We start from the raw sequence: 27,821 nt of genomic DNA, 5'->3' as shown, positions 1-27,821 counted from the left end.
GCGGCTGAGTGTCCAACAGCAATATTAATTTGACTGCTTTGCAGATATGTTTTCTGCTCCTCTGTATTTTATGTTCCAGTTATTAATCACCGCAGTAGCCGAGGGCATGCCACAAAATCAATAGCAACAGCCACCTCTCCAGTGGGCGGCCAGGAATATCAGCGGACTGTAGTTCACTGGTTCAAGCGCATGGTTTAATCTTGCACTGGGTATACATGTGTGACTGCTGCCCTTCATCGAATAAGAATAAAAAATGTGATGGAGGGTGCTGGAGAGGAACAGGTAGAGCTCCAGGCAAACGAGCTAGAGATTTCATAGGAGGCTGAGCTGAGTCCTATCCCTCCTCTTGTTGTGAAGTTACCAGCGGCTGCCGTGTACAGCTCCTCAGCCACCGGGGCATCCTAGAAAGCCATCCATTTGTCACCCTGATTTTGCTCTCAGATGTGAGCAGAACCAATGGGCTAGATGTGCAATGCAGCTATTCTGGACATTTCAGTATTTTGCATTTCATCGGAAGCCCATTTCTTCAGCCCGGCATTTCATCTTGAATTGCGTGCGTGTGTCTTGAAAGCACCTGTCCCCTTTCCTGGCTTATGGTTCCTCCAGAAGTTCACCGACTCATTTCAGCTCAGTGAAACGGCTCTGCAACATGTGTTTTTAACCACCAAACAATTTCCTGCTTGCTTTTTTTGGCCTGGGATTTAGCAGGTGGGTGTCACATCATACCCTGTGCCTCCGCCCCATCTCCTTCTGTGGTTAGGAGGTGCCACCTTGTGTTGACAGCTCTGAGTCTGGGGAGGGAAGTGAAAGACTCAAATCCAGCTCGGGCACCCATGCTGCAAAGAGGAATTAGAGCCTTTTTGCTTTTCTTTTGCACCATCGGCAGTAGGGAGAAAGCTAAGTGGAAGTCAGGTCTACCAAGTGGATACGCCCTCCTTCAATGTTTCAAAGAGTCCCTGCCCCAAGCAGAGAGGTCCTATAAGGAGAAGAGAATTAAGAGCAAAGCAGTAGAGGGCCTTCAATCACATTGGAGACAGAGTTACACCTTAAAACATGGATTTTAAGTCACTTATGGGTCCCCATCAGCTCCTCCTTCCTGCTCGCAGAAGTAGCAACCAGGATCTCTTTCCAACCATGCACGATTCAGGGAGTCTTAGTCATGGGAAGCAAAAGTTGTCACGATGCTCTCAGGAGTCCTGCAATACGTGAGATTTCCCTTGCAGCCTCAGCTCTAGGAGTGATGTGATCACATAATGATCTCAGCTTTTCTTTATTTTTCCCCCCTGCTTGTCCTCGTGTTTGTGGGTTAAAGCCTGAGAGAGGCAATGGCATAGCCTAAAAAGGCCTCCCAACAACCTGCAGATGAACAGGAAGGCTCTTACTGTATTACTGGTTTTTAAACCTTGTGACTTTTGAGCAAGCATCAAATATGCACCATGCAAGCACCATGCATCAAATGTGAATCCCTGCTGCCCGGTCCACAGGCCACCCAAAACCGATTTGTTTGGGCTGGTCGAAGATAGCATCCATGTATGTAATATATTAAGGCAAGTTGTTTTAATGCAGGGATCTTGACCTGAATTATCCAGGGCTGGGGGAAAGGAACAGTGTCATCACCCCTATTTTAGAGATGAGGCCAAGAGAGAATTGTCTACAGTAGGAAAATGCATCAAGGTTCATTATCTTGATGGTACCAGCTACATGGAGGCAGATACCACCTAAAGAAAGGGCCACATTGAGATGGGCTGCACGAAAGAGGCTGCCCTCAATGCATTTTAGATCAAACCAGGGGTTTAGGGCCATGTTGCCACATCTGCCACTTAAATGTGGAGAAGGAGAGATGGAGGGTAGAATAGGAGGGTTGGAAGGGACCACAGGAGGTCACATCTAGTCCAAACCCAGGGGCGTGGCTGGACACGTGATTTTCAGGACTGAGGACTGATCCCAATCGCGTCATTCTTTTCCAAGGGAACAATGCAAAGGTGACCTGCAGGGTTCCCCTCGAGGGGTGCCAAGGGGCTCCCCCTCACCAGGGAGTTCAACCCTATGCCCCTGGAAGCCCAGCACATTTGCTGCCTTGCCCCACAGGTTCCCGACCCAGAGCTACCAGAGGGGACAAGGCTGAACTCCTCAACGAGTTCTTCGCCTCAGTGTTCCTCAGCGAGAGGCACGACAAGTCTCTCCCTGGGAGTGTAGGGAGGCAGCAGCAAGGCACCAGACTGCCATGCGTGGACCCTGAGGTGGTGCAGGGTCACGTGGAAGAACTGGATGCCTTTAAGTCGGCAGGCCCGGATGAGCTCCATCCGAGGGTACTGAAGGCACTGGCCGACATCATTGCAGAGCCACTGGCGGGAATATTTGAACGCTCGTGGCGCACGGGTCAAGTCCCGGAGGACTGGAAAAGGGCCAATGTGGTTCCCATTTTCAAGAAGGGGAGGAAGGAGGACCCGGGCAACTATAGGCCAGTTAGTCTCACCTCCATCCTTGGCAAAGTCTTTGAAAAAATTATCAAGGCTCACATTTGTGAGAGCCCGGCAGGGCAAGTTATGCTGAGGGGAAACCAGCATGGGTTCGTGGCAGGCAGATCGTGCCTGACCAATCTAGTCTCTTTTTATGACCAGGTTACAAAACGCCTCGACGCAGGAGGAGGGGTGGATGTCGTATACTTGGACTTCAGGAAGGCCTTTGATACGGTATCCCACCCCATACTGGTGAACAAGTTAAGGGGCTGTGACTTGGATGACTGCACAGTCCGGTGGGTGGAGAATTGGCTGGAGGGTCACAGCCAGAGAGTCGTGGTGGATGAGTCGGTTTCGACCTGGAAGGGTGTGGGCAGTGGGGTCCCGCAGGGCTCGGTCCTTGGACCGATACTCTTTAATGTCTTCATCAGCGACTTGGATGAGGGAGTGAAATGTACTCTGTCCAAGTTTGCAGATGACACTAAGCTATGGGGCGAAGTGGACACGCTGGAGGGCAGGGAGCAGCTGCAAGCAGACCTGGACAGGTTAGACAAGTGGGCAGAAAGCAACAGAATGCAGTTCAACAAGGAGAAATGCAAAGTGCTGCATCTAGGGAGGAAAAATGTCCAGCACACCTACAGCCTAGGAAATGACCTGCTGGGTGGCACGGAAGTGGAAAGGGATCTTGGAGTCCTAGTGGACTCCAAGATGAACATGAGTCGGCAGTGTGACGAAACCATCAGAAAAGCCAATGGCACTTTATCGTGCATCAGCAGATGCATGACAAATAGGTCCAAGGAGGTGATACTTCCCCTCTATCGGGTGCTGGTCAGACCGCAGCTGGAGTACTGCGTGCAATTCTGGGCGCCGCACTTCACGAAGGATGCGGATAACCTGGAGAGGGTCCAGAGAAGGGCCACTCATATGGTTAAGGGCCTGCAGGCCAAGCCCTACGAGGAGAGACTAGAGAAACTGGACCTTTTCAGCCTCCGCAAGAGAAGGTTGAGAGGCGACCTGGTGGCTGCCTATAAGTTCATCAGGGGGGCACAGAAGGGAATTGGTGAGTATTTATTCACCAAGGCCCCCCCGGGGGTTACAAGAAATAATGGCCGCAAGCTAGAAGAGAGCAGATTTAGATTGGATATTAGGAGGAACTTCTTCACAGTTCGAGTGGCCAAGGTCTGGAACGGGCTCCCAAGGGAGGTGGTGCTCTCCCCTACCCTGGGGGTGTTCAAGCGAAGGTTAGATGTGTATCTAGCTGGGGTAATGTAGGCCCAGCACTCTTTCCTGCTTATGCAGGGGGTCGGACTCGATCTATTGAGGTCCCTTCCGACCCTAGCATCTATGAATCTATGAATCTACCCTTGTTCTGATGAGGATTATGGTGAGCTACAAACCAGCCACAAAGTTGTTTTGCATTATATGTGGCTTTGTGGCTGGTTTGCATGCATTCAATGGTGCCATAAATTGGCCGACCATTTGGCATGTTGCTATTTCTATAACAACTGACGTATTAATTGTGCCACACATGTAACATCTGCCAGGAGCTTCGTGCATCCTCTGTGATGTTGGCCTTTGGTAGAGTAGCAGGCAATCAGCATGGCTGGAAAATCGCCTGCAGGCATCTTAACCTGTGCAAAGGACCATATCTGGCTTGAGTGACTTGCCCAAGGTCACATAGAGAGTCATTAGCAGAGCATGAGAGGGAACCCAGGAGTCCTGAATGCAAATCTGTTTCCACTCAACTACTTTTGTGCCAAGAAGCAATATTCCCACAGTCCTCCAAAGCCTCTGCCACAGATGCAGGGTCCAGTGCAGTGGCTGCTATTAACCCCTTCTGTGCCCTAGTCTATGCATTTCCAAGCTGCACATCTTTGCCACAGCACCGTTTGTCTTGCAATGGCCCAATCCTCAATAAAGACAGAAACACTCATTTGTCATTCCCAAAGCTGGCAGAAATCCCTAGCGTATTATAATCCAGATTCGTGTTGACAGATGTAACTGCAGGGATGGAGAGGGGATTAATGAAGCTGTTCTCTGGGCTCAGCTGCTCCCAAACGCCCTTTTCAATACTAATTTTTGTTACTTTTCCTCCTCCTAATGCTGCAGGATGTAATTTCATTTGCGGTGCAGATCAGTCATCTTCACAACAAGCCAAAAAAACTACCCGGGGAGAAAATATCTGCCGAGCGCGAACCAGAAGTGGGGTAGAACGGAGCAATTTTTCACGGGCAAAGGCAAAGCAATCATAATTTCTCCAGTCAATTACATTTACTTTGCAAAATAAACATCTGCTGAGCGTTGAATGGGAATGTTGTTAATAAAGAGGAAAGTCGTTTAGACGCATTGCCAGAGATAATAAGTCTCCAGGTGGCAGGCGGACACCGGGGACCCAGATTTCAGTTACATTTGGAAGTGGTCGTTTTTCATTCTTTGCTTTTTCTACCCGAGCTACTTTCCCCTTCATTTATCACAAAGAACAGCACGGGTCCATGCAACAGGTACGATTGATCAGAGGCCAAGTGGAAGGAAGATGGCAATTCATCTTGTTCTGGGAGGCCTGTTTCTGTGTTACCGTTGCCAGGGCGTAGCTGCATGGGGATGTTAAATTGGATTCCCTTTAATTAGCTGGCTGTAAAGTGCCATCTACCTACACGCAGCTTGGGTCTTTTTGAAGGGAATGATTTAGCGTCTCCTGCCCCGCGCTGCTTCACGCGGGGGTGACCTTGGTGGTTGCACCTTCCATTGCTGCAGGATCATCTGTAGCAGCTGTCATCTCTCTATTTAAAATCTGCTGGGCAGCCAGATGTGCCCCTTTTTTGAGACCGGGGAGCAGTGAAGTCCTATGAGCATTAGATTCCCTATGTCTGAAGAAGGGGCCTTGTGCCCAAAGGCTTGCAAAGAGATTTTTTTTACAACTACTTAGTCGGTCTGATAAAAGATATCACCTCTACCCAAAGACGCTTGCCTTCCTATGAGCCTTAGAGCGGCGGTGGTTCCCTCTGGGCCTCTGTGTGGCCTGTGGTAGGGTTTCTGTTCAGTCCCCTCTGCAGTGAGAATAAATGAAGAATACAGGGCACTGCAAGGCCTGGCCTCGGGGCCAGACAAAGCCAAGCACCTGAGGACAAGGGACCACAGCAGGATCATGCTCCCGCGACCTGCCCGAGCTATGAGGAACTGAACCCTATTTTTGACCCCCTCCATCGTCCTCAAGGAAGATGTAGTAGAAAACTTTCAGACAACATGGCAAGTGCCCCACTGATTTCTCTCTTGCCCCCTCCTTTTCCCAGATTGGACCAGCAGGAGATGGATCTGAGCTGCCAAGGTATGCATGACCCGAAAATCCCATGCAGACAGTTATACTGAAACTGCTGTGGATGACAGCTTGGCCAGCCTCTTGGAAATGCTGCTGGGGATTACTCTGCCTATCAGTATTATGGGCTGCATCACCGTACAACGGCACGGGAGGGTTTTGAGATTGTTTTCCAGGTACTGGCTGACTGCCCCCAGGCCGGGCAGCGAGGGACCCTCTCTTGGTCTATTGGGCAATTAGCACTGTCCCACCCCCTCCATCGTGCTCAACTTTCTGTGAGACATTACAATACCCTGGAGAAACACCCCTTCTTGTTGATCAAGTGTGATGTCTGGGGCGGTGGGAAGAGAAGAGACACATGAATCCCGTGGAAACCCTAGGACAGGTTGGGGATCCTATCTACCCAAAGCACTCAGTAACCTCCCATGCACTGCACGATCCTCTGAAGAGCCTCAAATACTCCTTGTCATCCTGAAGTGTTGCTGCCACCGCGGGCCATCCCAGGTCAGCATCACCGCCCTGCCCCAGCAGTCAGTGCTAGGCACTGACCTCTGGCCAACATGTATTAAATGCATCCAATATGGAAAATACCCTGAAGTCCAAACTGAAATAGCTTGTTACTATAAAACAAAGACAGGACTTGCAATAAAGGTATACCCTAGAGAGCAAAGCCACAGGGGACTTCTTGTGCTGTATCTTCAGACCCCCCATTTTGGAGGTGCACAACTCACTTATGCAATCCTACCAGTTTCTAGTAGAAGTGCCTGGGTTTTTCCTATGCTGCTTTAATGGGGTTTGACCCACGCTTAGTTTTAACTGTGATTTCCCCCAAAAAAGAAAGACTTTGACTCCTGCAATCAAAGCCTTTATTTTGAATGGCAGTGTGGGCCCCAATCTGGTATCACGTTAAAGTCAGAGGTGGGTTATGTTCTCTGGCCTGGCTTAGCATAAAGGGAGTGCATTGTGGACACCACTTAGCTCAAAGGCAAGGGAGGCCTCAAGACCCAGAGCTATATAGAGATGTGAACACTAACACAATACACATACTATTAAGCAAAGGAAAGATGCACGACTGGCATTAAAGACAGACCCCGTAGCAACCTGGTTGACTCAGCCCGGGAGTGACATTGCCCTGAGTGGGGCTGTACCAGGTCAATGCTCTGCAGAAGTAGCTGCTTGATTTCATCCTCCAGCAGTAGCCAAATTGCCCTGGCATGATGCCTGCAAAACTGTGGGCCCAAATCCACCCGCTTATGTGACTGCCAAGGCACGTGCATCCTCCTATTTGCTCTACTGATTGCTGCAAGGCCAAGGCTCACTGAATCATAGAGGATGAGAGTTGGGAAGAGACCTCAGGTGGTCACATCTAGTCTACCCCCCTGCTCAAAGCAGGACCAGCCCCAACTACATCATCCCAGCCAGGGCTTTGTCGAGCCGGGTCTAAAAAACCTCCAAGGATGGAGACTGCACCACCCCTCTGGGAAGCCTGTTCCAGCGCTTCACCGTCCTCCTAGTGAGAAAGTTTTTCCTAATATCCAACCTCAACTTCCCTTGCTGCAGCTTGAGCCCATTGCTCCTTGTCCTGTCATCGGCCCCCACTGAGAACAGCCCAGCTCCGTCCTCTTTGCAGCCCCCCTGCAGGGAGTTAAAGGCTGCTGTCAAATCCCCCCTCGGTCTTCTCTTCTGCAGTCCAGGTCCTTCAGCCGCTCCTCACATGGCATGTAGCCCAGCCCCTGAAACATTTTCATTGTCCTCCTCTGGACTCTCCACATCCTTTCTGTCATGGGGGCCCACAGCTGGACACAGGACTCCAGATGTGGCCTCTCCAGTGCTGCATAGAGGAGAAGAATCACTGCCCTTCATCTGCTGGCAACTCTCCTCTGATGCAGCCCAGGACGCCAGCCGCCTTCTTGGCACCAAGGGCGCACTGCTGGCTCCTGTTCAGCTTCTTGTCCCCAGTCCCCCCAGGTCCTTTTCTGCAGAGCTGCTGCTTAACCAGTAGGTCCCCAGCCTGCACCAGTGCAATAGCAGCACCACATAACAGCGTCCGTCACGGGGCCTGACAGTTCAGGCAGGAGTCTGTTACTTTGATCCCCAAAGGCGTGATGCCTGTAGGTCCCGGTAGACACTTCACACCACCATGAGAGAGCAGCTGTGGAGCTGAGCAATGGAAAGCTGCAGCGTGGGATATCTGCCCAGAATGCAAAGCCATGAAGCAGAGACTGCTACAGATACAAAAATCAGCAAGGAAAATCCCCTGAGCTGGCACAGTCGATGCAGGCGGGCACATGACAGTACTACAGAACTCATTCACTGCACTCGGACAAGGCGTTCCTGATTCCCATCCCCATGGGGACATGCCCCAAAGCCCAGCACCTCTGCACAGAGAAATGCAAAGGGGCAGAAGCAGGTTCTGTGATGCTGCAGCAAGCTCTGGAGACCGAAGTCTCGCAGGACACGGGCTGGTATTTTCACTTGCAGTCACTAGAGGGTAGAAGTGACCTGATTAACAGCACAGAGATGCTATTTCTGTTTTCTAGGTTGCAGCAGAGTATTAATGCCACTCCACCTGCCCGAACCAAGCCAGTGGACAAGTCTCTTACAGGTGGAAAAGCCCAGGCAAAAAGCTGTTCCTTCCCAAAGCTATCAGTTGCTGCAGGACAACACAGTTCAGGAGAATAATTTCATAGATTTCATAGACATTAGGGCTGGAAGGGACCTCAGAGGATCATTGAGTCCAGCCCCCCGCCCCAGGGGCAGGAAGTCAGCAGGGATCACAGGATCCCAGCAAGATAAGCATCCAAATGGGGCTTGAAGGCGTTCAAAGTGGGTGTTTGAACCGCCTCCGCCAGCCGTCTGTTCCAGACCTTGGGGGCTCGGACAGCGAAGAAGTTCTCTCTTATGTCCAGCCTGAATTGGTCCTGGTGGAGTTTGTGACCATTCGACCTAGTCATCCCTTGGGGCGCTCTGGTGAATGCACATTCCCCCAGGTCCTGGTGGTCACCCCTGATAAACTTATAGGTGGCCACCAGATCACCCCTGAGCCTGCGCTTTTCCAGGCTAAAGAGCCCCATGGCTCTCAGCCCGTCATCGTAAGATCTGTTTTCCTGACCTCTGATCATGCGCGTGGCTCTCCTCTGGACTCTCTCAAGCTTCTCCGCATCCTTTTTGAATTGTGGAGCCCAAAACTGGACGCAGTACTCCAGCTGCAGCCTCACCAAGGCCGAGTACAAGGGGAGAATGACGTCCCAGGATTTGCTCGAGAAGCATCTATGGATGCAAGCCAGCGTTTTGGTCACTTTACTAGCTGCAGCATCACATTGCAGGCTCATGTTCATCTTGTGGTCAATGATGACCCCCAAGTCTCTTTCTTCTGTAGCACTAGCCAGCGTAGCACTGCCGAGCCTAGAAGGATGCTGCAGGTTTTTCCTCCCAAGGTGGAGAACCTGGCATTTTTCGGTGTTAAACACCATCAGGTTCTCGTCCGCCCATTACTGAGCCTGTCCAGGTCAGCCTGGATCACCCGCCTGTCCTCAGGTGTGGATGCTTTGCCCCAGAGTTTGATGTTGTCAGTGAACTTGTCCAGTCCACTCCTGACTCCAATGTCCACATCATTGATGAAGATGTTGAACAGTGTAGACCCTAAGACAGAGCCTTGAGGGACCCCACTGGTCACAGCACATCAAGACGATTGGCTCCCATCAACCACCACCCTCTGGGTCCTACCACGGGGCCAACTCCCCAGCCAGCGGATCGTGGTGAGGTTGAGGCCACAGGTAGCCAGCTTAACCAAGAGGTGATCGTGGGATACCAGATCAATTCTTTTTTAAAGTCAAGATATACAACATCGATCTCTTCCCCCTTGTCCAGGAGATAGGTCACCTGGTCATAAAAGGAAATGAGATTGGTCAGGCAAGACCTACCGGCAACAAACCCATGCTGGGTATCCCTCAGGATATTGCCATCAGCCAGTCCATTAAGGATGGCCTCCTTGATAATCTTTTCCAAGACCTTCCCCAGGATTGAGGTCAGGCTGATGGGCCTGTACTTTGCTGGGTCTAATTTCCTCCCTTTCTTGAAGATCGGCACCACATTGGCCCTCTTGCAATCATCGGGCACTTCACCAGCGCGCCAGGAGCTCTTGAAGACCCGTGCCAGGGGCTGGGCTATGATGCTCGCCAGCTCCCCGAGTACCCTGGGTGTAACCCATCAGAGCCGGCTGACTTGGAGGTGTCCAGCCTGTCGAAGTGTTCCTTCACCAGTTCAGCTTCGGTGGAGGGCAGGGGTCTCCCCTTCAGAACCGCAAGGCTACAAAAGCCTGGAAATGCCTACGTCAAGTTTCCCATAAAGTTCAAGTTTCCCAACCTCCAGCCCGCACTGCAAAGTCTATTTGCTGCTCCAGGCTTTTTGCAAGGGAGAGGAAGGAGTAGATGGGTAGAGACGGGACACAGCTCTGGTTCTCACCATGTTGTGTGCCGGGACCTATAAAGGGTGCAAGGGTTGGGCAGTGGTCCATCTTGCCACTCAGAGGTTTGAGGGCCCAGAGCTTTGACTGCTTTCCCACTCCCATAGATTGGAATGAAAAATAGGGGCTGTTCACATGATTTTTAGCATTAAACAGTGAATTCAGTGTCACAAAGACCTTGACTGCCAGAGAGTCCTCTTACACGTTCTCAGCTATGGGCTGTACAGATGGCTCTTCCTCTCCGACATCATTAGCAAATGCAAAGATATGGCTCTTCCTCAAGTAACTGCTGGTAGCTTGGATTTCCTAAGAGGAGATCGATATAATGGAATAAGTTCGGAGCTGAGCAATGGGCTGTAAAATACTTAATCTCATCTCATTCAATTTGGGCACTGCTATAGTATGAAGATATTCATCCGTCATCATTACATCTGTAATAGGAAGCCAGCCTGGAGAACTGGCAAGAACTTCTTCAGCCAAGCAGAGCAAGGAGCAAAATCACGTTGTAGGGGCCGTCCTGTTTGCTTTCGAACAGGGCGTGATGGGATAATTGTTCTCTTGGTTTTCTTTCGCTCCCTTGAAAAGGGGAGATAAGTTACACCCATGATGTAAAAGCTCCTATCTGGATTGCGCTGCATGCCTCAGGGAGGCAGTGTTTTTCCCAAGGAAATTTGTAACCAAAATCATAGTTCAATCCAAACAGTGATAACTGAATATGGGATTTAATGCCATGCATCTGAAAACAACCCTTGGTCACAAGGCCTCAGCCACTATTTAATCAGGTTTTGGAGCATCACTCCTTGGCGCTGAAGGGTTTGGCTGTGTGTGTTCCCCGGATGCCCTCTGAACCCCCAGCATTTTCCTTCTCCTGTAGAAGTCACCCCCGTTCGGATCCTCACAGCCCAGCACAGATCTGCCAAAGCATCACCCGCTTTGGCATTCGTATTAAAGCAGTTGCAATGAGCATCGCCTCTATGTAATGGAAGCTTTTGCTGTGTTTCAATGAGGCTTTTTAACTGGCCTGTCGTCTATCGCTCACTGCCACACACAGCTGCTGGCTCTGCCCACGAGGACATTAGGGAGATTACATTTGGATGGAGCATTGCATTAATAGCCTGGGTCCAGTGTTTGTACAATGGAGTGCGCTTCCTCCGCTCCCCTCCCTCATACATCAGGAACAGCCCCATGACCCTTCTGTATATAAAGAGGGGGATTTTGTAGCCCCCTCCACTTTATGTAACATGGAAGTTAACCCCAGATAGTTTCTTATCCCTACCAGTGAAACTGGGAATAACTTGGCTATAACATTTTAAATGACTTAGTGTACGCCCCTTTCCTCCGGGAAACTGAAAACTGGTTCCGCTCCACATACTCAGGTACTGAAGATGCTTTTATAGAGTGATTTTATTTTATATGGGGAGCTATAAAAGTTTATGAAATGCCATACAAATGACAGAGGGACAAAGGCCTGGGTAGGGTGTGACTTTTCCAGGAAACTTTTGGGCACGGTTCCTTCTTATTGCCCAGAGCTTCCGGCTCAGACTGCAGGGACGTGAACCTCATTGGGTTTAAGACGGAGCTGTGTAAGTTCCTGAAGGGGATAATACACTGTGCAGGTGGTGGGATCCAGCCATGCTGATTGCCTGCTGGTGACCAGAGGTCAGCAGAACTAGAGATGCCCAACATCACAGAGGATGCATGAAGCCCCTGGCAGATGTTACATGTGTGGGGCAATTCATATTGTGCTATCAATAGCAACGTGCCAAAGGTCGGCCAATTTATGGCACCATTGAATGAATGCAAACCAGCCACAAAGCCACATATAATGCAAAACAACTTTTTGGCTGATTTGTAGCTCACCATAATCCTCATCAGAACAAGGGTAGCTCTGGGTCTGGATCCTGTGGGGCAAGGCAGCAAATGTGCTGGGCTTCCAGGGGCATAGGGTTGAACCTGGAGGTCACTTTTGCATTGTTCCCTTGGAAAAGAATGACACGACTGGGATCAGTCCCCAGTCCTGAAAAGCACATGTCCAGCCATGCCCTGGTGGTATCCTCAAGCAGGACATGCAATTCCTGGGATCAGGGTTCAGGGAAGTTGAGGTTGTATCATAGGAAAAAGTCTCTCATGAGGAGGATAGTGAAGCACTGGAGAAGGCTGCCCAGGGAGGTGGTGGAGTCTCCATTCTTGGAGGTTTTGAAGACTTGAGTAGACAAAGTTTTGCTTTGGGATGATGTAGTTGGGGCCGGTCCTGCTTTGAGCAGGGGGTTGGATGAGATGTGACCTCCTGAGGTCCCGTCCAACTCTCATTTTCTATCACCCTATGATCACCTTCCCCACCCATCCCAGTCTATCATCTTTCTGATTCAGATTACAAGCCCTCTGAGGTAAGGCCTCATTTTCTTATCTGCCTGCAATGCGGTATTCATGCCTATGTTGCCAGCTACGTAATTACACAGAGAAAACCACCTCCCCAACCATCCTTGCATTTGCACAGCCAAGCACTCGAGTCTTCAGAAGTGCCAGAATGAAGGTTGCCTGAGCTGTTGTGATTTCCCCCCTGCCAGGTACACACGCTTTACGATACAATCTTTAATTACATGATCCCATCCTATTTGTTTCCAAAGGTGCTGCTGCCTCTGTCAGTGCAAAGGAAGGCCGGAGCTTAATGAATGAGCAGCTCTTCAATATTACATTTTATCCTCATTGTTCACCGCAGCTCTAGGTCCTATTTACTGCCTACCATTCAAACCCTCTTCTCAAGACAGAATGATTAATTTCCTCCCAGACTGTTCTTTGGCTTGCACTGGGTCCTTTGCAAATGGTGATTCAATTGTTCTCATGTCGTCCCTGTGAGGGGCAGGGGGACTGCTATTGCTCTATGAAAGGGACTGAGGAAAAGCCAATCCACTTATTTCAGGTGCCCAGTTTGAGATGGCAAGGACCTGGCTTTTCAGTATCCTGTAGCCCTGAGAGTGCCGAGAGATTTGCGGGTCCCAACTCTAACTCGTGGCGCTTCATAGAAAGAACCATGAGTTATAGCAAGTCTCAGCCCAAAGCTCCCCACTCCCTTCTCCCTCTTCCCCTCCTACAGACAGCACTGGAGCTGGGGTGGAGCTGGGGTGGGGGTGGCTAGAAGAGAGAAGCTCCAAAGTGGCTCCAAAGTGGAGCTTGATTTCCCCCCTCCGAACCCAACAGCGAACATCTGTTTAGGCAGAGCGGCTGTTGTAACTCATGGCGCTTTCTGTGCAGTGCCAAGAGTTGGAGCCCTTCGACTCTCCAGGGGAGAGCTTGGGGGCCTGAACCATGACACTCACCTTTCCATTTCTGCAGCCTCCTGCCTCATTCTCTATCTATGCTCTGATTTCTGCATCCAGTAACATTTGGCTGTGATTAATGGGGGAGGGGGAGGAGGTCACATCGCTCGGGCCTCTGAAACACGTTCATCGCCATGTTATCCTGGCGGGGCCCAGCATCCAGGATGTCTCCTGCTGGTGCCCTCCAGGGGAAGGCAAACATCATTCTTAAGTTGCTGGTGGAGAGCTCTCCTCTCTGCCTTCCTCCGATGTGCATTTGGGGTGGGGGGAGCAGTGCAGAGAGTAGCAAAATGGAGGGTGGGAGGGAGGTGTGTGAAGGGACAGGGCAGGAACTCCCTTTTCAAGTCCTTGCCCCTCCTGGGGCTAGAGAAGGGACACATCTCTCTCCTTCCATATTTGGTGTGCAGGTAATACAAGAAGGGAAGGCCATATGGATGGCTCCATAAGACAGTCTCCCTGCTGCCCTGGTCATCCCAGGAGCCCTCTGCCCCAGCCCAGTTGAACATGCATGACCACAACTGCCTGCAACGTTCGTGGTGTCTCTCCAGCACTCATGCATCTGTCCAGCTGCCGGAAATGTTTTGCATAAGCCACCCTAGGACAGCGTTTGCCTTTGATCACAGCTGCAGCACTTCCTATTTTCTATGCCGAAGGCTGTAGTTCCCTGGTAGCTAGCCCAGCAGGCAACCCTGCAGCCCTCAGGACAGATGGCATTGGGTCTTCAGTGCACTGGGGTACCAGAGCAGAGACCCAAATGGCACCAGGGCCTGCAACCTTTGTGCAGGCACTGGGAGAGCCCCACAGTATGGGCATTAAAGAAGGTTTCTTTTGAGCTCAAGGGCTTTCTCTCCCTCTCTTGTGCAAGCTGCCACACACAAGACAGCTGTTGCTTTCCAGCCTGGCTGCATTGCAGTGCTGCTCACAAAGCAGTTTAGGGTGAAATGTGGTTGGACTTGCCAGTGTGTCTGTGCTATGGATGGATTCATGTAGGGGTGTTCATCTGCCTGTCCTAGAGATGCACATAGAGGTGTACATCTGTCTGTCCTAGAGGTGCACGTAGGGGTGCACATCTGTCTGTCCTAGAGGTGCACGTAGGGATGCTCATTTGCCTGTCCTAGAGGTACACGTAGGGGTGCACATCTGTCTGTCCTAGAGGTGCATGTAGGGATGCTCATTTGCCTGTCCTAGAGGTACACGTAGGGGTGCATGTCTCTGTCCTAGAGGTACATGTAGGGGTGAATGTCTCTGTCCTAGAGGTGCATGTAGGGGTGCACATCTGTCTGTGCTAGGCATAAAGAAGCAGAGCTGGAAGGGACTTAAAGAAGTCATGTCTAGTCCGAGTCCTGCCTGAAGCAGGATCAGCCCTGTCCAAACCAGCGCAGACAAATCCATAATCTAAATGATTTGTAAAACTACTGTCATCCCTGACACAGCACCAGCTATCACACTCCACCTGCCACAGGTAAACCAAGTGGACTGCGGCAGCTAAAGTCTTACTGCTGCAAAGGCTGTCAATAGCTGCTCGAGAGATCCCAGGTAGAGGCTGTGCCCCACTACAGGGGAAGGCAACCCTCCCACCCCCACCCAGTCTGTACCAATCTGACTGGGGGAACATAAATAGCTTCAGCACAAGCTGCTTCACACCATGCTTAAGGCTGAGGGGAGGGATAGACCTGACCCCTTCAACACTCCCAGGCCTCCCCAGGAGACCTGAAGGAGAACTGCCCTTCACGGCAGGGAGCACCTGTGCCACGCAGTCCAGCTCCTCTGCTTTGCACCAGCATGCACTGCTGGACTCGCTGCCCCGTGGCTGTCCCGCAGGCCCAGATTTAAGGAGAGGACCGCCGGCCGGGACGGTTTGGACAGGGTTAGCTCTGCCTGGAGCAGGAGGTTGGACGAGACGACTCCCTCGGGGCTCGGGCAGCCCTGCTGCTGCGTGGTTGTGCAGGGAGAAGTGCCATGCCGGTGGTTGCTAAGCTCCTAATGGACTAAATTGGTTTGCTGTAATTGATAGGCGTGCTGGAATCTGCTGTGTTATTTGCCACCGGAGAGGCCGACACATGCAAGTCCGGGAGCTGCCTTGGAAACAGGAATGAAGCCAAGGTTTGGGTCTCAGAGACCTGGTCAGTGGGGGTGTCTACACGAGATGCTTTCTGCGCATTAGCTTAAAAACGCTGGGTGTCACAGCACAAACCAGGCTAATAGCCAGCTGCGCAGTTTTATTAGACTAACGCAGAGGAAGCGTCGCTAAATAGCCACGTGCCGCTGCCACTGTGCGGGAACCCTAGGCACTGTGCATTTAGTTAGTGCTTTATTTACTAAATGCACGGTATCTACGGTGCGTTAATCAACATGTGACGTACAGGAGGCAGACTTTTCACCCCCCTGGCACTGAAGGCTGCCCTACAAATGTCCCAATGTACCTTGACGGAGCAGGAAAATTGTATCCGCCGCTCCCCACGCCTGGGTGCTCTTTTGAAGTATCCCATCTGGGGAATAAAACCTCCTCCTGCTTAGCAGCACATTAAAATAGGAGGGCCTGTGCCACCCCAGGCGAGCACCCAGACCACTCCCCTCAACCCCAACGCCCCCCTTCTTCCCATTCAAAACCAGCCAAGCCGCGAGCAGAGGGTTTGGTGTATGAAATTTATTAGGAAAAAAAAAAATTCCTCATTTGTTTCCCCTTCACGATTTCAGGGGGAACAAGGAAACCCCAGAACAACCGATGTCATCAGAAGAGAAGACAGGAAAGCTGGAAAAGAGTTCACACGCATCCACGCACGCTGGGCCACCGAACCCCTACGAACCAGCCGCGCTTTACAGTATCTACAGGTGGCTCTGCACAGAGGAGAGAGCCCGGGAGAGAAGTAACACACGCACACAGACACACCCACGTTAAAACCAGCAAGGGGTGGGGGGCGAAACACGGGGACGGGGCCACGGTTCAGAAACGCCCACGGCACAGCTTGGTTTCGCTTGCCTTCCCGAAGCCCCCGCGGGGCTGGTAGCATCTCTGGACCGTGGGCAAGACGGTGTCCGATGACCCCCTCCCCCCTCCACTCCTGTCCGCCCGGTCGAGCTGGTGGGGTGTCGGGGACAGGCTTTTGCAGCTTGCTGACATCTCTGGCTTTGATTTGAGGGAGGAAAGGGAGGGGGTAGGGAGGAGAGAGCCAGGCTGCAGGAAAAGCACGCTTGTGTGTGTGTGTGCAAGCTGGGAGCGCTTGAGTTTGCTACGGCTGGGTCTCGCTCTCCCTATTTTAGTACATCTCTCCAGGGGAGTTGCACTGGGGAGGGGGGTTTGACCCCACCAATCATTTTCTTTTCCACCATGTCACCCAGGACCAAGGCAGGACCCTGAGACCCCAGCCCCCAAGCATGACACACACAGCAAGCTTTGTTCTTCTTGCAGAGGGAGCTGGAGGACTGATAAATAATACCACGCGCACTTACACTGGCTATATTACACCATTGTGGTTAGAAACTAGTATAAGCTCTTCCAGGTAAAACAGAGCTGATCACAATCAGAGAAAGCTTTGTTATCAGGACAGGGCTTTTTGGCCTTCCGGGTCACGTCGCCGGTGGGGCGCCCTCCGCTTTCTTCGCCGGCCGGCCCTCAGCAAATATTTACAATTGCCCTCAGAAGGCTTTTGGTAGAGACAAAAAAGAGGCATTCTCACACACGAAGCTATTGAGGAGCTAGGCAGGGTCCTATGGAGTATTTCATACAAAGCATCTTCCTAAAGGCAACTGAGAATAGGTAAGGCAAATGACTACACGGTTGCAGTTAGTGTCTGATCTCCAGAGTCCCCCACTGCTCTCCACGCACATCGGAGCACGCGACAGATACTCAGAGAAACAGACAATATTTTTTTTCTCTTTAAAAAAAAAAGCCAAGAGGAAAACCTCTAGGTAGCCCGAGCCCGGGAGGAGTCACGTGGGAAGCCGGCGTTCGCTAGGTGCAGGCTGCAATGGGTCACTGAACAACCCACAGCCCTGCACGGACTCCGCTCAGGACGGCTCCGCTCCCAGGCTGGAGACAGAGCTCTGCCCGGCCTGCCCGGGAAACTACAGCCCTTTCTATCCAAGTCGAGGTTCAAGCCTTGCAGCCTTTCCTGGGACACGGGGGAGCAGAAACCGTTCGCAGACAGGGACGCTGAGGCACAAAGAGACTTCCAGTGACGTGCCCAAGGCCATGCAGCGTGCCAGTGGCAGTGCCAGCAAAAGCATCCCCACCTCAGGCCGCCTGCCGGCGAACCCCTTCTCCTGGCCCAAAGCACGGCACCGGGATGCAAACCTGCGGTATGGGGTGCAGGAAGCCGAGGCCCAATGCTACCTGAAAGGCCCCTCTGCCCAGTACGTTTGGGACTGAGCCTTCCCCATGTCTCTGCACTGGAAATTCAAGCCGTGTTGGGCTACCCAAACATGCCAGCTCCTAGCTATCCCCCTGCCCCGGCCTCTCGGATGCTGATTTCTGCAGCGGGCTACACCTGGCTCAGCAGCACGCTCCCCGGGGCTGCATCCGGATCCCCCAGACAAAAATATATGGATGTTTAGCTTCGTATTAGCCCTCGCGGCCCGGGTCCCGCTCTCCCTGCCGCCCGGCGGAGCGGCTCACATCCGCGGATGCGTCAAATGTCTTTGGTTGCTATCGGCCCTTGTTCCCAGAGGCAGGATTTCCATGGATCACGGGAGCCACGTTCACAAGCCGTGAGCAGGTGAACGCGGGCGGGATTGTCACAACGCCAGGCCGGGCTCAAAAGGCTTACGGCTGCTTTGATCGGACGTGGGGGAACCGTACGGTGGGCTAACGCCAGGCCTTAAGCCTCCGAAGCTGGGTTGCAATGGGACTCAGTAATGCCCTGCTGTGCACGGGGCAGAGGAGCAGCAGAAGGTCAATGCCTCTATTCCTGGCTTCCTTGCAATGGTCTGAAACCCGGGAAACGCTCTTTGGAGCCACGTCTACCTCCGCTTTGCAGTGCGGGCGGGGTGACACGAGGCAAGCAGCTTCTGCTAAAGGCAAGGGCCCGTGAGCTGCTCTGCTTTGTGAGGATGGGATGTGGCCTGCTGGGCATCGGACAGACCAGCAGCCAAGGGATGCCCTGGTCTGAGCGAGTTCACGGCCGGCGCATCGCGGGGGCACCCACTTTGGGGAGCTGCTTGGGCTGGATTCCCAAGTAAAGGAGCCGAGAGAAAGCTGGGTGAAAGCAGGGGAGCAGCTCTCTGCGCTGAATTGCTTTGCTTTCATGGCAAGGTCCCTGTCCCACCCCCTTCTCTCTGCTCTTCCCTTTCCGCCGAGATTTCCTCCTCTCTGCCTCCCGCCCCCTCCCCTGGGGAGCAGCCGAAGCTCCCCGAAACTGCCTCTCAAGGTAGCACCAACCCCTCCGACCTGAGTTCAAAGAGCAGGGGAACGGGACTGGAAACGGTGACTTCAGCCCTTTAAAAGCTCCGCTCTCCCCCAGGGACCGGCCCCTGGGGAGGACACGCGATTTCCCTGCCGCAGGAGAAGACATAAAGGGCCCGGTGGAGTGTACGGCTCCAGGAGCCCGTAGGCCATGAGTGGGGTGTACGCGCCGGAGCTGCAGGACTTGGCCATCACGGAGCAGGATGCTGCTGGCAGGGGAACGGCAGCCGCAGGAGCGGGGCAGAGCTCGAAGACGCCCTTTGCACGGGGAACCCGAAGCCGAAGCCTAACCCTAACCCCACCTCCCCACGAGGGGTGCATCTGTGGAGCAGGAGCATGTGATGGCTGTCAGGACTCCTGCTCCTCCTCTCCTGGGTGCAGCTGTGCCCTTGGCCGCCTGCCTCCGGGTGCTCCGGCTAGGGGGGCTCCCCAAAGCCGGCAGGAGGAGTTTGGGGCTCCGGAGGCTCAGCGAACAGGACCTAGCTTTGGGGCGACCCTACGAGCTCTGCCCCTCCCAGGCCTCCGCGCCGCCGTCCTCCAAGCGGGCTGTAGGAAGATGGCTATGGCAGGGAGCTCCCCTCTTGCACCCTCAAAAGCCCCAGCCCGAACCCCTGCCAAACCCACGGACGTGGCCCGCGCTTCCCTAGCCCCCCGTGTCCCTTGACGGTGTGAAGCCGCGTCTGGAAACCCCGTGCTCAGAGCAGCCTCAAGCCCACCGAAAGCCCCTCGCCGCTCGCACGTGACATACCGGGCTCGCGGAGCCGTCCCCAGCGCGGCGCGGGAGGTAGGGCTTGATTCAATATACAGCGAAAGGAGTCCAAAGAACAGCCACCCAGAATACAAAAGAGAGCAAGTGGGTGAGAGACCTGAATAGTAACCCCTGATGTGAGTCGGCCCCCCGGGGGGTGAAGCCTGGCGCTCGGGCGCCCGCCGTGTCGAGACCTCCCGGTATAAATAAGAGCCACGAATCCACCTCCCGGGGCCAGGGAAGGAAGGGCTCAGGCGTCGCATGGTTTGGCCCCCCGCCGCCCTGCCCCTCCGTGCACGGGGTGGCCCTCATTCGGCCCCCTCCCCGTCCAGGCAGCCGTTCATCCTGCCGCTGTCCTCGCCCAGGCCCTGCAGGTCGTACTCCTCGTCCAGGAAGTCCAGCGAGTTGTTGCTGGGCAGCCCCCGGATGGTGAACTTGTGAGACACCTTGGTCCACTGCTCCCGGTTGCTGGCTACCCTCTCGTACAGCTCGGTGGCCCTCGGGAACAGGTCTCGGAGCAGCCTGCGGGGCAAGGGGAGGGGCTGGGCTCGGTGATCTTCCGAGGTCCCTTCCAGCCCTAATGGCTATGAAATCTATGAACCACGGGCCCTTTGGGGGGTCTCGGCTACTTCCCTCCACCCCCGCGAGCCCTGTAGAGTTGTGCCCTTGCACCACGGGATGTTAACCCGCGGAGCCCCTTGCTCCGGGGGAAGCCGTATTGTGAGGAGAGCTAATGGGAGAGGCCGTCTGCCCGGTGCAGGATGGTCCCTACTATGTTACTGTCCCATCTAGGGCTTCCCCAGGCAGGGACAGAGCTGGGATGCTCTGGTGTGGATGCCGCAAGCCTCTGACTATGAGCAGGCCAGGCAGTGGGCACACATCTGCCGGGCCATACCCTGGGCCATCTGTGCACTCTGGGTGGGATTCCCGCACCCCGGACTCACTTGTAGATGGGCATGGCTATGTGCTCCATGAAGCTGATCTGCAGCTCAGGGATGTAGGCCTTCTCCCGGTCCATCATCTCCATGGGGCGGTTGCCCATGGCTTTCTCCTGCAGGGAACCAGGGGTGGGAGCAGTGAGTTCCTCCCGCCCCGTCGCCCTCCCCTCTCCTCCTCGCCGTACCGGGACCGCAAGTGCCAGGCTGTCTCCACACCGCCCGCTGAGCACTGGTGACTGGCGCCACGTCAGCCTGGCCTGGCTGTGAGCAACGTCCCCGGGCGACTGCACTCTGCCAAAGGGCAGACCCCATGGGATGGTCTAGGACAGGGGTAGGCAACCCCCAGCATGGGTGCCAGCGTGTGGCACGCGAAGGCATTTTGCTCGGCACGTGCACCATGGGGCAGACGCCAGGGAAGAGGCCAGGGCTGCACTGGCACAACAAGGATCGGGCCCCTTGCAGCTCCCTTGCCGTCTGCTCCTGGCACGCCAACATCTTACAACCTGAGCTTGCAGGTGTTTTTGGCACTCTTTCCAAAAAACGTTACCGACCCCTGCACTAGGATGCTGCCCCGGCCAGCCGTGGCTATTGCAGGAGGCACGGTGGGAAGGCGCTGGAGGACTGCCAGCCCTCCACCCCTCTCCCCTACGTCCCTGCAGGCCGAGCTGGTGGACGCCAGCTCAAGGGCGACAGATGGAGGGTGCAGCTCCCTGGCCCCAGCGTGGACTTTGGAGGCCCAGGAAGGGAGTCAGCGTCTGAACTCTCCCCCACTGCCTGGTTCGGGGGCAAGGAGGTGGAAGCTGGACAGGGGCATGCAGGCTGCCCCGGCGGGTTTCCTCACGCACCAGATCTCCCTGCGAGAAGAACTCCTTGTAGATCAGCTCCTGCAAAGGAAAGGCCATTGCTTCTTTGAGCTGCGGGAAGGCACCCACAGCCCAGCTCACTGGAGCCCTAGACACCCAGGCCAAACCCCCTTCCACTTCCCCTCGTGGTTAGGTAGGCACAGGGGGTGCAGCGCTGCCCTGCTGATTCCTGCTCCACCCAAAGTTTCCAACCTACAGCCTGGGAGGAGCAGCGCATTTCTATTGACTTCACAGCTCATTGTCTGCTTCTTGCTAATCTCTCTCCCCTCTGCAGGTGTGAATGGCCCGCTGTCCTTTCTCAGGGCCTGTGCAAACTATCTTTTCTTCTGCTATCTTGCCGTCCCTTCCCCAGTCCCCTCCTCTGTTTCTCACCCCTGCAGGATGTTTTTAGCTCTAACTAAAAACCTCAACTTCGCTGCAATCAGATTAACTCAAGGTGTAGAAATGACTGCCAATGAGGCGCTATCAAGATGCTCCAGAAAGCTAGATTTTGTTTTGTGAATCTGAATCAGATTTCATGCATTTAGTGCACTACCTATAATGAATAGGGGACTGATGACACACTATCCTTTTGATTATTTTGACTCTTCTTTGCCTAGTTTGTGGGGTTTTTAAGTAAATATATACTCTAGCAAATTAGTGCATATTCCAGTAGTTATATATATTTTTGCTTTGCTCTTCAACTGAATGATATAGTGTTAATACAATTGAATATATTGTGTAAAAGTGAATAAGATGCCTCTTCTAGTAAAGCCTCTTCTAGTTTCTCTTTAACTGGGATGGTTTGGAAATGGGATGATCTGGGAGAAAAATGGGATGATACGCCATACCATCTGCACCCCCTTTCGACATCCTAGCTCCACCCATGGATAGGCACTTGCCTCCCGACATGAACCCAGAGCTCTCGACCACCACTGAAATGAATGGCCCCGGGAATCAGAGGGGACGTGATGAAGAAGCTCAGGAGGGCAGAGGCCGCATTTCCTGGACCTCACAGGGAATGTGCTCTGGGGTTTCTGGGCAGCACGGTCCAAACTGGAGCTGGCGAGGGTGGAGCCAGGCACGGGGTGCGCCCCGCGGGTACTCACCGCAATCTTTCTGGTGGTCTTCCAGCCTTTGGTCTGGTCTGAGAGGTCACAGGAGGTCATGAGGAGGCAGAGCAGCAGGCGGTGGTGCTGCTTGTTCTTTGGGTCGTAGCCCACTTCAAAGGGGAAGGGAAGAAGGTGAGGGGGCTGGTGCTGGCCCTACCAAGCTCCGGCACCAAGTCCTGCAGCCCGGACGTGCTCTTACTGTCCCCCTGCACCCCAAGCCTGCCTCCCATCAGGTGCACACATTCAGGGTCACAGGGGAAGAGGCACTAGGGTCCCCAGGGCTCCCAAATCTAGGGGACTGAATGACATGCTGAGGCAGACCTAGGTGCAATCCCCACCCCAGTCATCAGGGATCATAGAAATCTCTCCCTGCAAATCACACCGGAGTCCTCCAACGCCTGCCGCGGCTGCCTCAGCACCGAATCGCAGACCCGCAGCCCTGCGGCCCAGGAGCGTTGGTCTGCGATGGGTCCAGTGTGGCAAACTCTTTGTGGGAAAAACACCACGAAACAAAGCAAATGCTCCCAGCAGGCCTGCTGCTCCCCAGATGCATTACCTTCCGCCATCTTCTGGAGGTCCTTGAAGATCCTCAAGTGGTGAGCGAGGTCCGTGGCCAGGATAATGTCCCTCATCAAATCCAGCATCCGCTGGTAATCCTGCGTGGGCAATCGCACGCTGGGTTATTGCAGCGTGGCTCTGGGATGCCACCGCTCAGGACAGACCACGAGGTCAGCCAAGGGCATCGGATGCAGCCAGGGGAGGGGGCGAGCAGACCAGGAGGCTCGTGCGGACGGGGTTGGCAGGGTGGGGACAGGCATGGGATGGTCGACTGGACTCAAATGGGGCTTGTACCCTCCGCTGCTTCAAAAGCAATGGTGCTGAGCCAGCAACGTGCCCATAGCTCTCCCCATCAGGCTCAGGGCTGTAAGCAGCATCAGAGGGAATAAGGGCAGCCTGTTCCTGGGGCCCCCAAGCTGGGGCTGCTCAAGGAGAAGATGCCTTCAGCTCCAAGAGGGACCCAGGCCAGCTTATGCCTCTGGGGCAGGGGGCACAGTACAGAGGGCAAGTGTCAGATCCCACCGCACCCACACACCTAGGGCTGGCATAGCAAGTGGAGCCATGCTGGCTGAGCACTGGGGGCAGCTCGCTGCCCAGCCCAGCACATTCCCAATGCCCTGGTCCCTGGGGTGCTGGACAGAGAGCTGGGAAGCTGCACCCCCACAACTCACCTTGCGTGAGAAGTGGTCGAAGATGTTGCAGCCGTGAGTGTTGAGGATGGCGATGGCCTGCGCAAAGTGGTGCCGCTGCCGAGAGAAGCGTGCAGGGGAAGGGGCGTCAGCGACAGGGCTGGTGGCCCCACGCACAGCGACCAGATGGGACCTGCCCTGTGCTGTCCCCTTGCCCCCATGGTTCATGCCTGGGTCCTGCTGCTGCACAGCAGGGCTCCAGGGAAGGGCAGGGGCTGGGAACGGGCACCCTGATGTCCCCAGTGTGCTTGCAAAGGGGCAAGGGAGGCAGGTGCCGTGCTCTTGGGCACGAGCTGGGAAGCGCTGCGGGAGGAGGCGGGGGGATGAAAACGTGTTACCTCCATGACGGAGCCCTCGGAGCTGTACAGCGCGGCCAGCACGGACTTCTGAAAGACAGAGGAGCCAACGCGGTGAGGCTGGTCACATGCACGCGTTTGCCCCTCCTTACCTGGCCATGCAGCTCAAGCCAAAGACCCCGGGGAGGCGAGGCAGCAGCAGGCTGGGCAGCCCTCTGGCAGCTCGGCCAGCCTGCCGCAGCCCCGCCAGCCCTGGGTGTGTGGGACCAGCAACTCGTTCCCACCCAGGCCTTGCAGCGGCTATGTAGCTCTTAGAGGAGCAGTGACCGAAAAGCCCCAGATGTCCCAGCATGAGCAGGGTCCAGCACCATCTGTCATGGCTGGGGTGCTAGGGGCAGGCACAGCCCCTGAGCAAGGGGTCCAGCTGCCCTGGCCCTCACTCCCGCCTGCCCCCCTGGCCCGTGGCGAATTCGTCCCCGCAGCCACAGTGCTCCAGCCCTCCCTGCTCGTGGCTGGGCTGGGGACCACAGTATGAGCAGCAAGTGGGATGGAAATGTCACAGATGGTCAAGGCAGAGGTGAGACCAAGGCCTGAGATGGTCACAGGTCCTGGAGGGGGAAGAGGCTGTCCACTCCTCCTCCCCCCATTCCCTTGCCCCTTCTCTGAGCTGGGTCATTTCCAGCTGGGTCATTTCGGATCGGATCCCCGCCCCAGCCCCTGGGAGCCCGAGACCTAGGAGCCCCCTTGCACCGCAGCGATCTCCCCCCCTACCGAAGCCACTTGGAAGGAGTTGTTGGTGCCTCTGTGGTCCAGGTCGTGACACATGCAGGAGATGAACAAGGCAAAGATCTCGATGTCCCTGCCGGGAGAGGACAGGCAGGACAAGCACTAAGCTATGGAAGCGAAGGGACGGGGGGCCACGGCCAGACTGGACTGGCTCCAAAACAAGCTTCCTCCCTCCCCATAGCTGCTTGCCCAGCCCTGTTGCTGCAGAAGGCAGTGGGAACAGTGCCATCACCCTGGGCTTGATCCTAGCCATGCAAAAGATGGATGCAGGGGCCAGGACAACCCCCAGCGCAGGCATCAGTGGTACGATGCATCGGGACAGGAAGGGAAGTGCCCCAATGGAGACATCATCACCAGCTCTGACCCTCAGACTTGCAACCGAAGCCCTGGCTCTTCCACGAAGCTATGGGGTGAGGACCACGAGCACACATGGGGGGCACAGAGCCTCCCAGTGCCAGTCTGGGGAGCTGCTGGGGTAGTGACCGGAGAGAAAAGTGCCACCTACAGACCCCTGGGCATGGTGGAAGGGGTGTGGGTGCACCTGGGGAGCTCGCCCATCAAGCATTGTCTCAGCAGCATGGGGACAGGGGCTGCAGGGGGTGTGGGTGCAGCACAAGGCAGGGGGAAGCTGGCTGTGGCATGGGCTGGCAGCCTCTCTCCACCTACTCCAGGTAGTTGACCAGCTCCAGGTTCTTGTAGAGGAGGTAACAGAAGTGGGAGACGGAGAAGGCGTGCATCCAGTTGTGGTAGGGGGGGTCCCGGTAGCCCTTCTTCACCATCAGGCAGAACCTGGCCGGGAGCAGAGCACAGGCATTGGGATCGTAGGGTCAGAGAGGAGCAGGGCTGGAAGGGAGCTGCGGAGCCTAGTCCACCCCCTGCTCGAGGCAGGGTCAGCCCTCTCCCAGACAAACGCAGCGTCCAACCTCTGAGCAAAACCACATCATCCCTGAGACGGCACCAGGCTTCACACCTGAACCTGGGGAGATGGACACGGGGCACGGCCGCCAACATCCAGCTGGTGCATAGGTTGTTCCTATGTGGTTTAGAGACCCCAGGCAGCTGCCGTGCTCCTGCCAGCCTGTATCAAACCGAGCAGGGGGAAGTTCCTTCCTGACCCCAAATGCAGCATCGGTCTGACCCTAAGCAGAGGGACAAGACCCTCTGGCCAGGACTCTCTGGGTCTGGTCCCAGCGGGAGCCATCCTGGGCGGCAGCAGCACCCAGCACCTCTGGGGGAGCCTTCAAAACCCCCTGATGCATGGAGCACAAAGGGGCGGGGGGACCCAGCAAAGCCCAGAAGCCCGGGAAACCCCCCGTGCAGAGCACAGGCCTCGCTGCACCTAGATCACCCCCAACCAGGGGCTGTCCAGCCTCCTCTTGGACATCCCAGTGATGGAGAGCCCACCCCGTCCCTGGTCCCTGTTCCCTGGGCAACTATTCAGCTTTGAGCTGCCCCTGGCTTGGACCCCCCTCTCCTCCCAGACCCCACTGGACCTGTCAGCACCCGCGCTCTGCAGCTGCTGCCAAGGGAAAGCAGGGGTTCGGCTGGCTGCAGCCAAGCACGCGTGCTTGCTTGTGTGCTGACAGGGCTGTGTGCGCTGCCTGCCCCATCCGCGTGCATAGTCTTGGCACACGTGCCCCCCTGAGCCTGCCCCGCCTGTCTTGGCATGCGTGAGTGTGCCCGGGCAGAGTGGGAGGCAGTGCCCATACAAGGGGCACCTTCCTTTCGACACCTCTGCACAAGCCATGCCCTCTCCAGCCTAGGCCTTGCAAACGGGGCTTGGCCGGGGGTCTTTCCACGGTTCCTCTCCCTTGCAGCCTCCAGCGTTTAGGGTGCAGGAAGCTCAGATGCCCCTCACTCCCCTGCTCAGTAGCGACGGATGCCCCTTTCCTCCAAGCCTGTGTCCAGTCCCTTGAGGCTCTCCCCCCTCCTGGTGTCAACGTGTCCCACCCTTGAATGACACGCTGGGTGAAACGCAACTTCACGCTGCTCGTTTTCAACTTGCTGCCAGCTCCTGCCGTGTGGTGACCCCCCGTTCTTGTCTGGGGAGAGTCACTCATAAACCCCCAGTGACTCTCCCTTCGCCGTTCAGTGTTGGGCAAACCCTTCTCACATCCCCCTTCAAATGTGTCCTGGCCTCTTCAGTCTCCGCTCCTAGGGAAGCCCCTCCACGCCGCTCATCCTCCTCGCTGCCCTTCTCTGCACCTCCTCTAGCTCCTCCGTCTCCTTTTGGAGGAGCGGGGACCAGACCTGGGCGTCGTATTCCAGGTGCGGATGCACCATGGATTAATAAAGGGACATCATGACACTTTCCATGTTGCTCGCAGTTACCTTCTTAATCATCCCCGGCATGTTGATGAGGGCAGCAAAAATGGTTGAGGGGCTGGGGGACATGAGTGATGAGGACAGGTTGAGGGAAATGGGCTGACTGAGTCTGCAGAAAAGAAGACCGAGGGGATTGAATCGCAGCCTTCACCTCCCTGCAAGGGGGCTGCACAGAGGATGGAGCTGGGCTGGTCTCGGTGGGGGCAGATGACAGGACACAGAGCAATGGGCTCAAGCTGCAGCAAGGGAAGCTGAGGCTGGATATTAGGGAATATTTTCTCACTAGGAGGGTGGTGAAGCTGGAATGGGCTACCCAGAGAGGTGGTGGGATCTCCATCTCTGGAGTTTTTTAAGGCCCAGCTAGACAAAGCCTTGGCTGGGGTGATGTAGTTGAGGTTTTGAGCAGGAGGCTGGACTAGATGTGACCTCCTGGGGTGCCTTCCAACCTTCATTTTCTATGACTATGATGTTGTTTGCCTTCCTGATGGCCACTGAGCATGAAGCTGATGTGTTTAGTGAACTTCAGAGGCTCATAAGAAGAAGCGGATGCATGCCCCCACCCCCCCGCAGTC

At 54.9% G+C, this 27,821-nt stretch overlaps 1 protein-coding gene across 6 annotated transcripts in view; it reads right to left on the bottom strand.

Moving 5' to 3' along the window:
* Nucleotides 1-16,192: 16,192 nt before the first annotated feature.
* PDE2A (phosphodiesterase 2A) overlaps nucleotides 16,193-27,821 on the bottom strand; it is a 134,630-nt gene continuing 123,001 nt past the window's right edge. For all 6 annotated transcript variants that reach the window (XM_090030880.1, XM_090030881.1, XM_090030882.1 and 3 more), the window contains 9 exons: nucleotides 25,591-25,713; nucleotides 24,910-24,997; nucleotides 24,181-24,228; nucleotides 23,825-23,899; nucleotides 23,152-23,251; nucleotides 22,593-22,705; nucleotides 21,487-21,525; nucleotides 20,648-20,754; nucleotides 16,193-20,225 (listed from right to left, as the gene is read on the bottom strand). In XM_090030880.1, coding sequence (XP_089887006.1) covers nucleotides 20,012-20,225; nucleotides 20,648-20,754; nucleotides 21,487-21,525; nucleotides 22,593-22,705; nucleotides 23,152-23,251; nucleotides 23,825-23,899; nucleotides 24,181-24,228; nucleotides 24,910-24,997; nucleotides 25,591-25,713 — 907 coding nt within the window. In that variant the 3' untranslated portion in view covers nucleotides 16,193-20,011. The remainder of the gene's footprint in view (nucleotides 20,226-20,647; nucleotides 20,755-21,486; nucleotides 21,526-22,592; nucleotides 22,706-23,151; nucleotides 23,252-23,824; nucleotides 23,900-24,180; nucleotides 24,229-24,909; nucleotides 24,998-25,590; nucleotides 25,714-27,821) is intronic.

This window comes from Crocodylus siamensis, chromosome 1 (assembly GCF_052110815.1).
Source record: "Crocodylus siamensis isolate JL-2025a chromosome 1, ASM5211081v1, whole genome shotgun sequence".
Taxonomy (NCBI): domain Eukaryota; kingdom Metazoa; phylum Chordata; order Crocodylia; family Crocodylidae; genus Crocodylus; species Crocodylus siamensis.
Note: the sequence above shows the minus strand (reverse complement) of the source record. Positions and strands in the feature narration are given on the sequence as shown.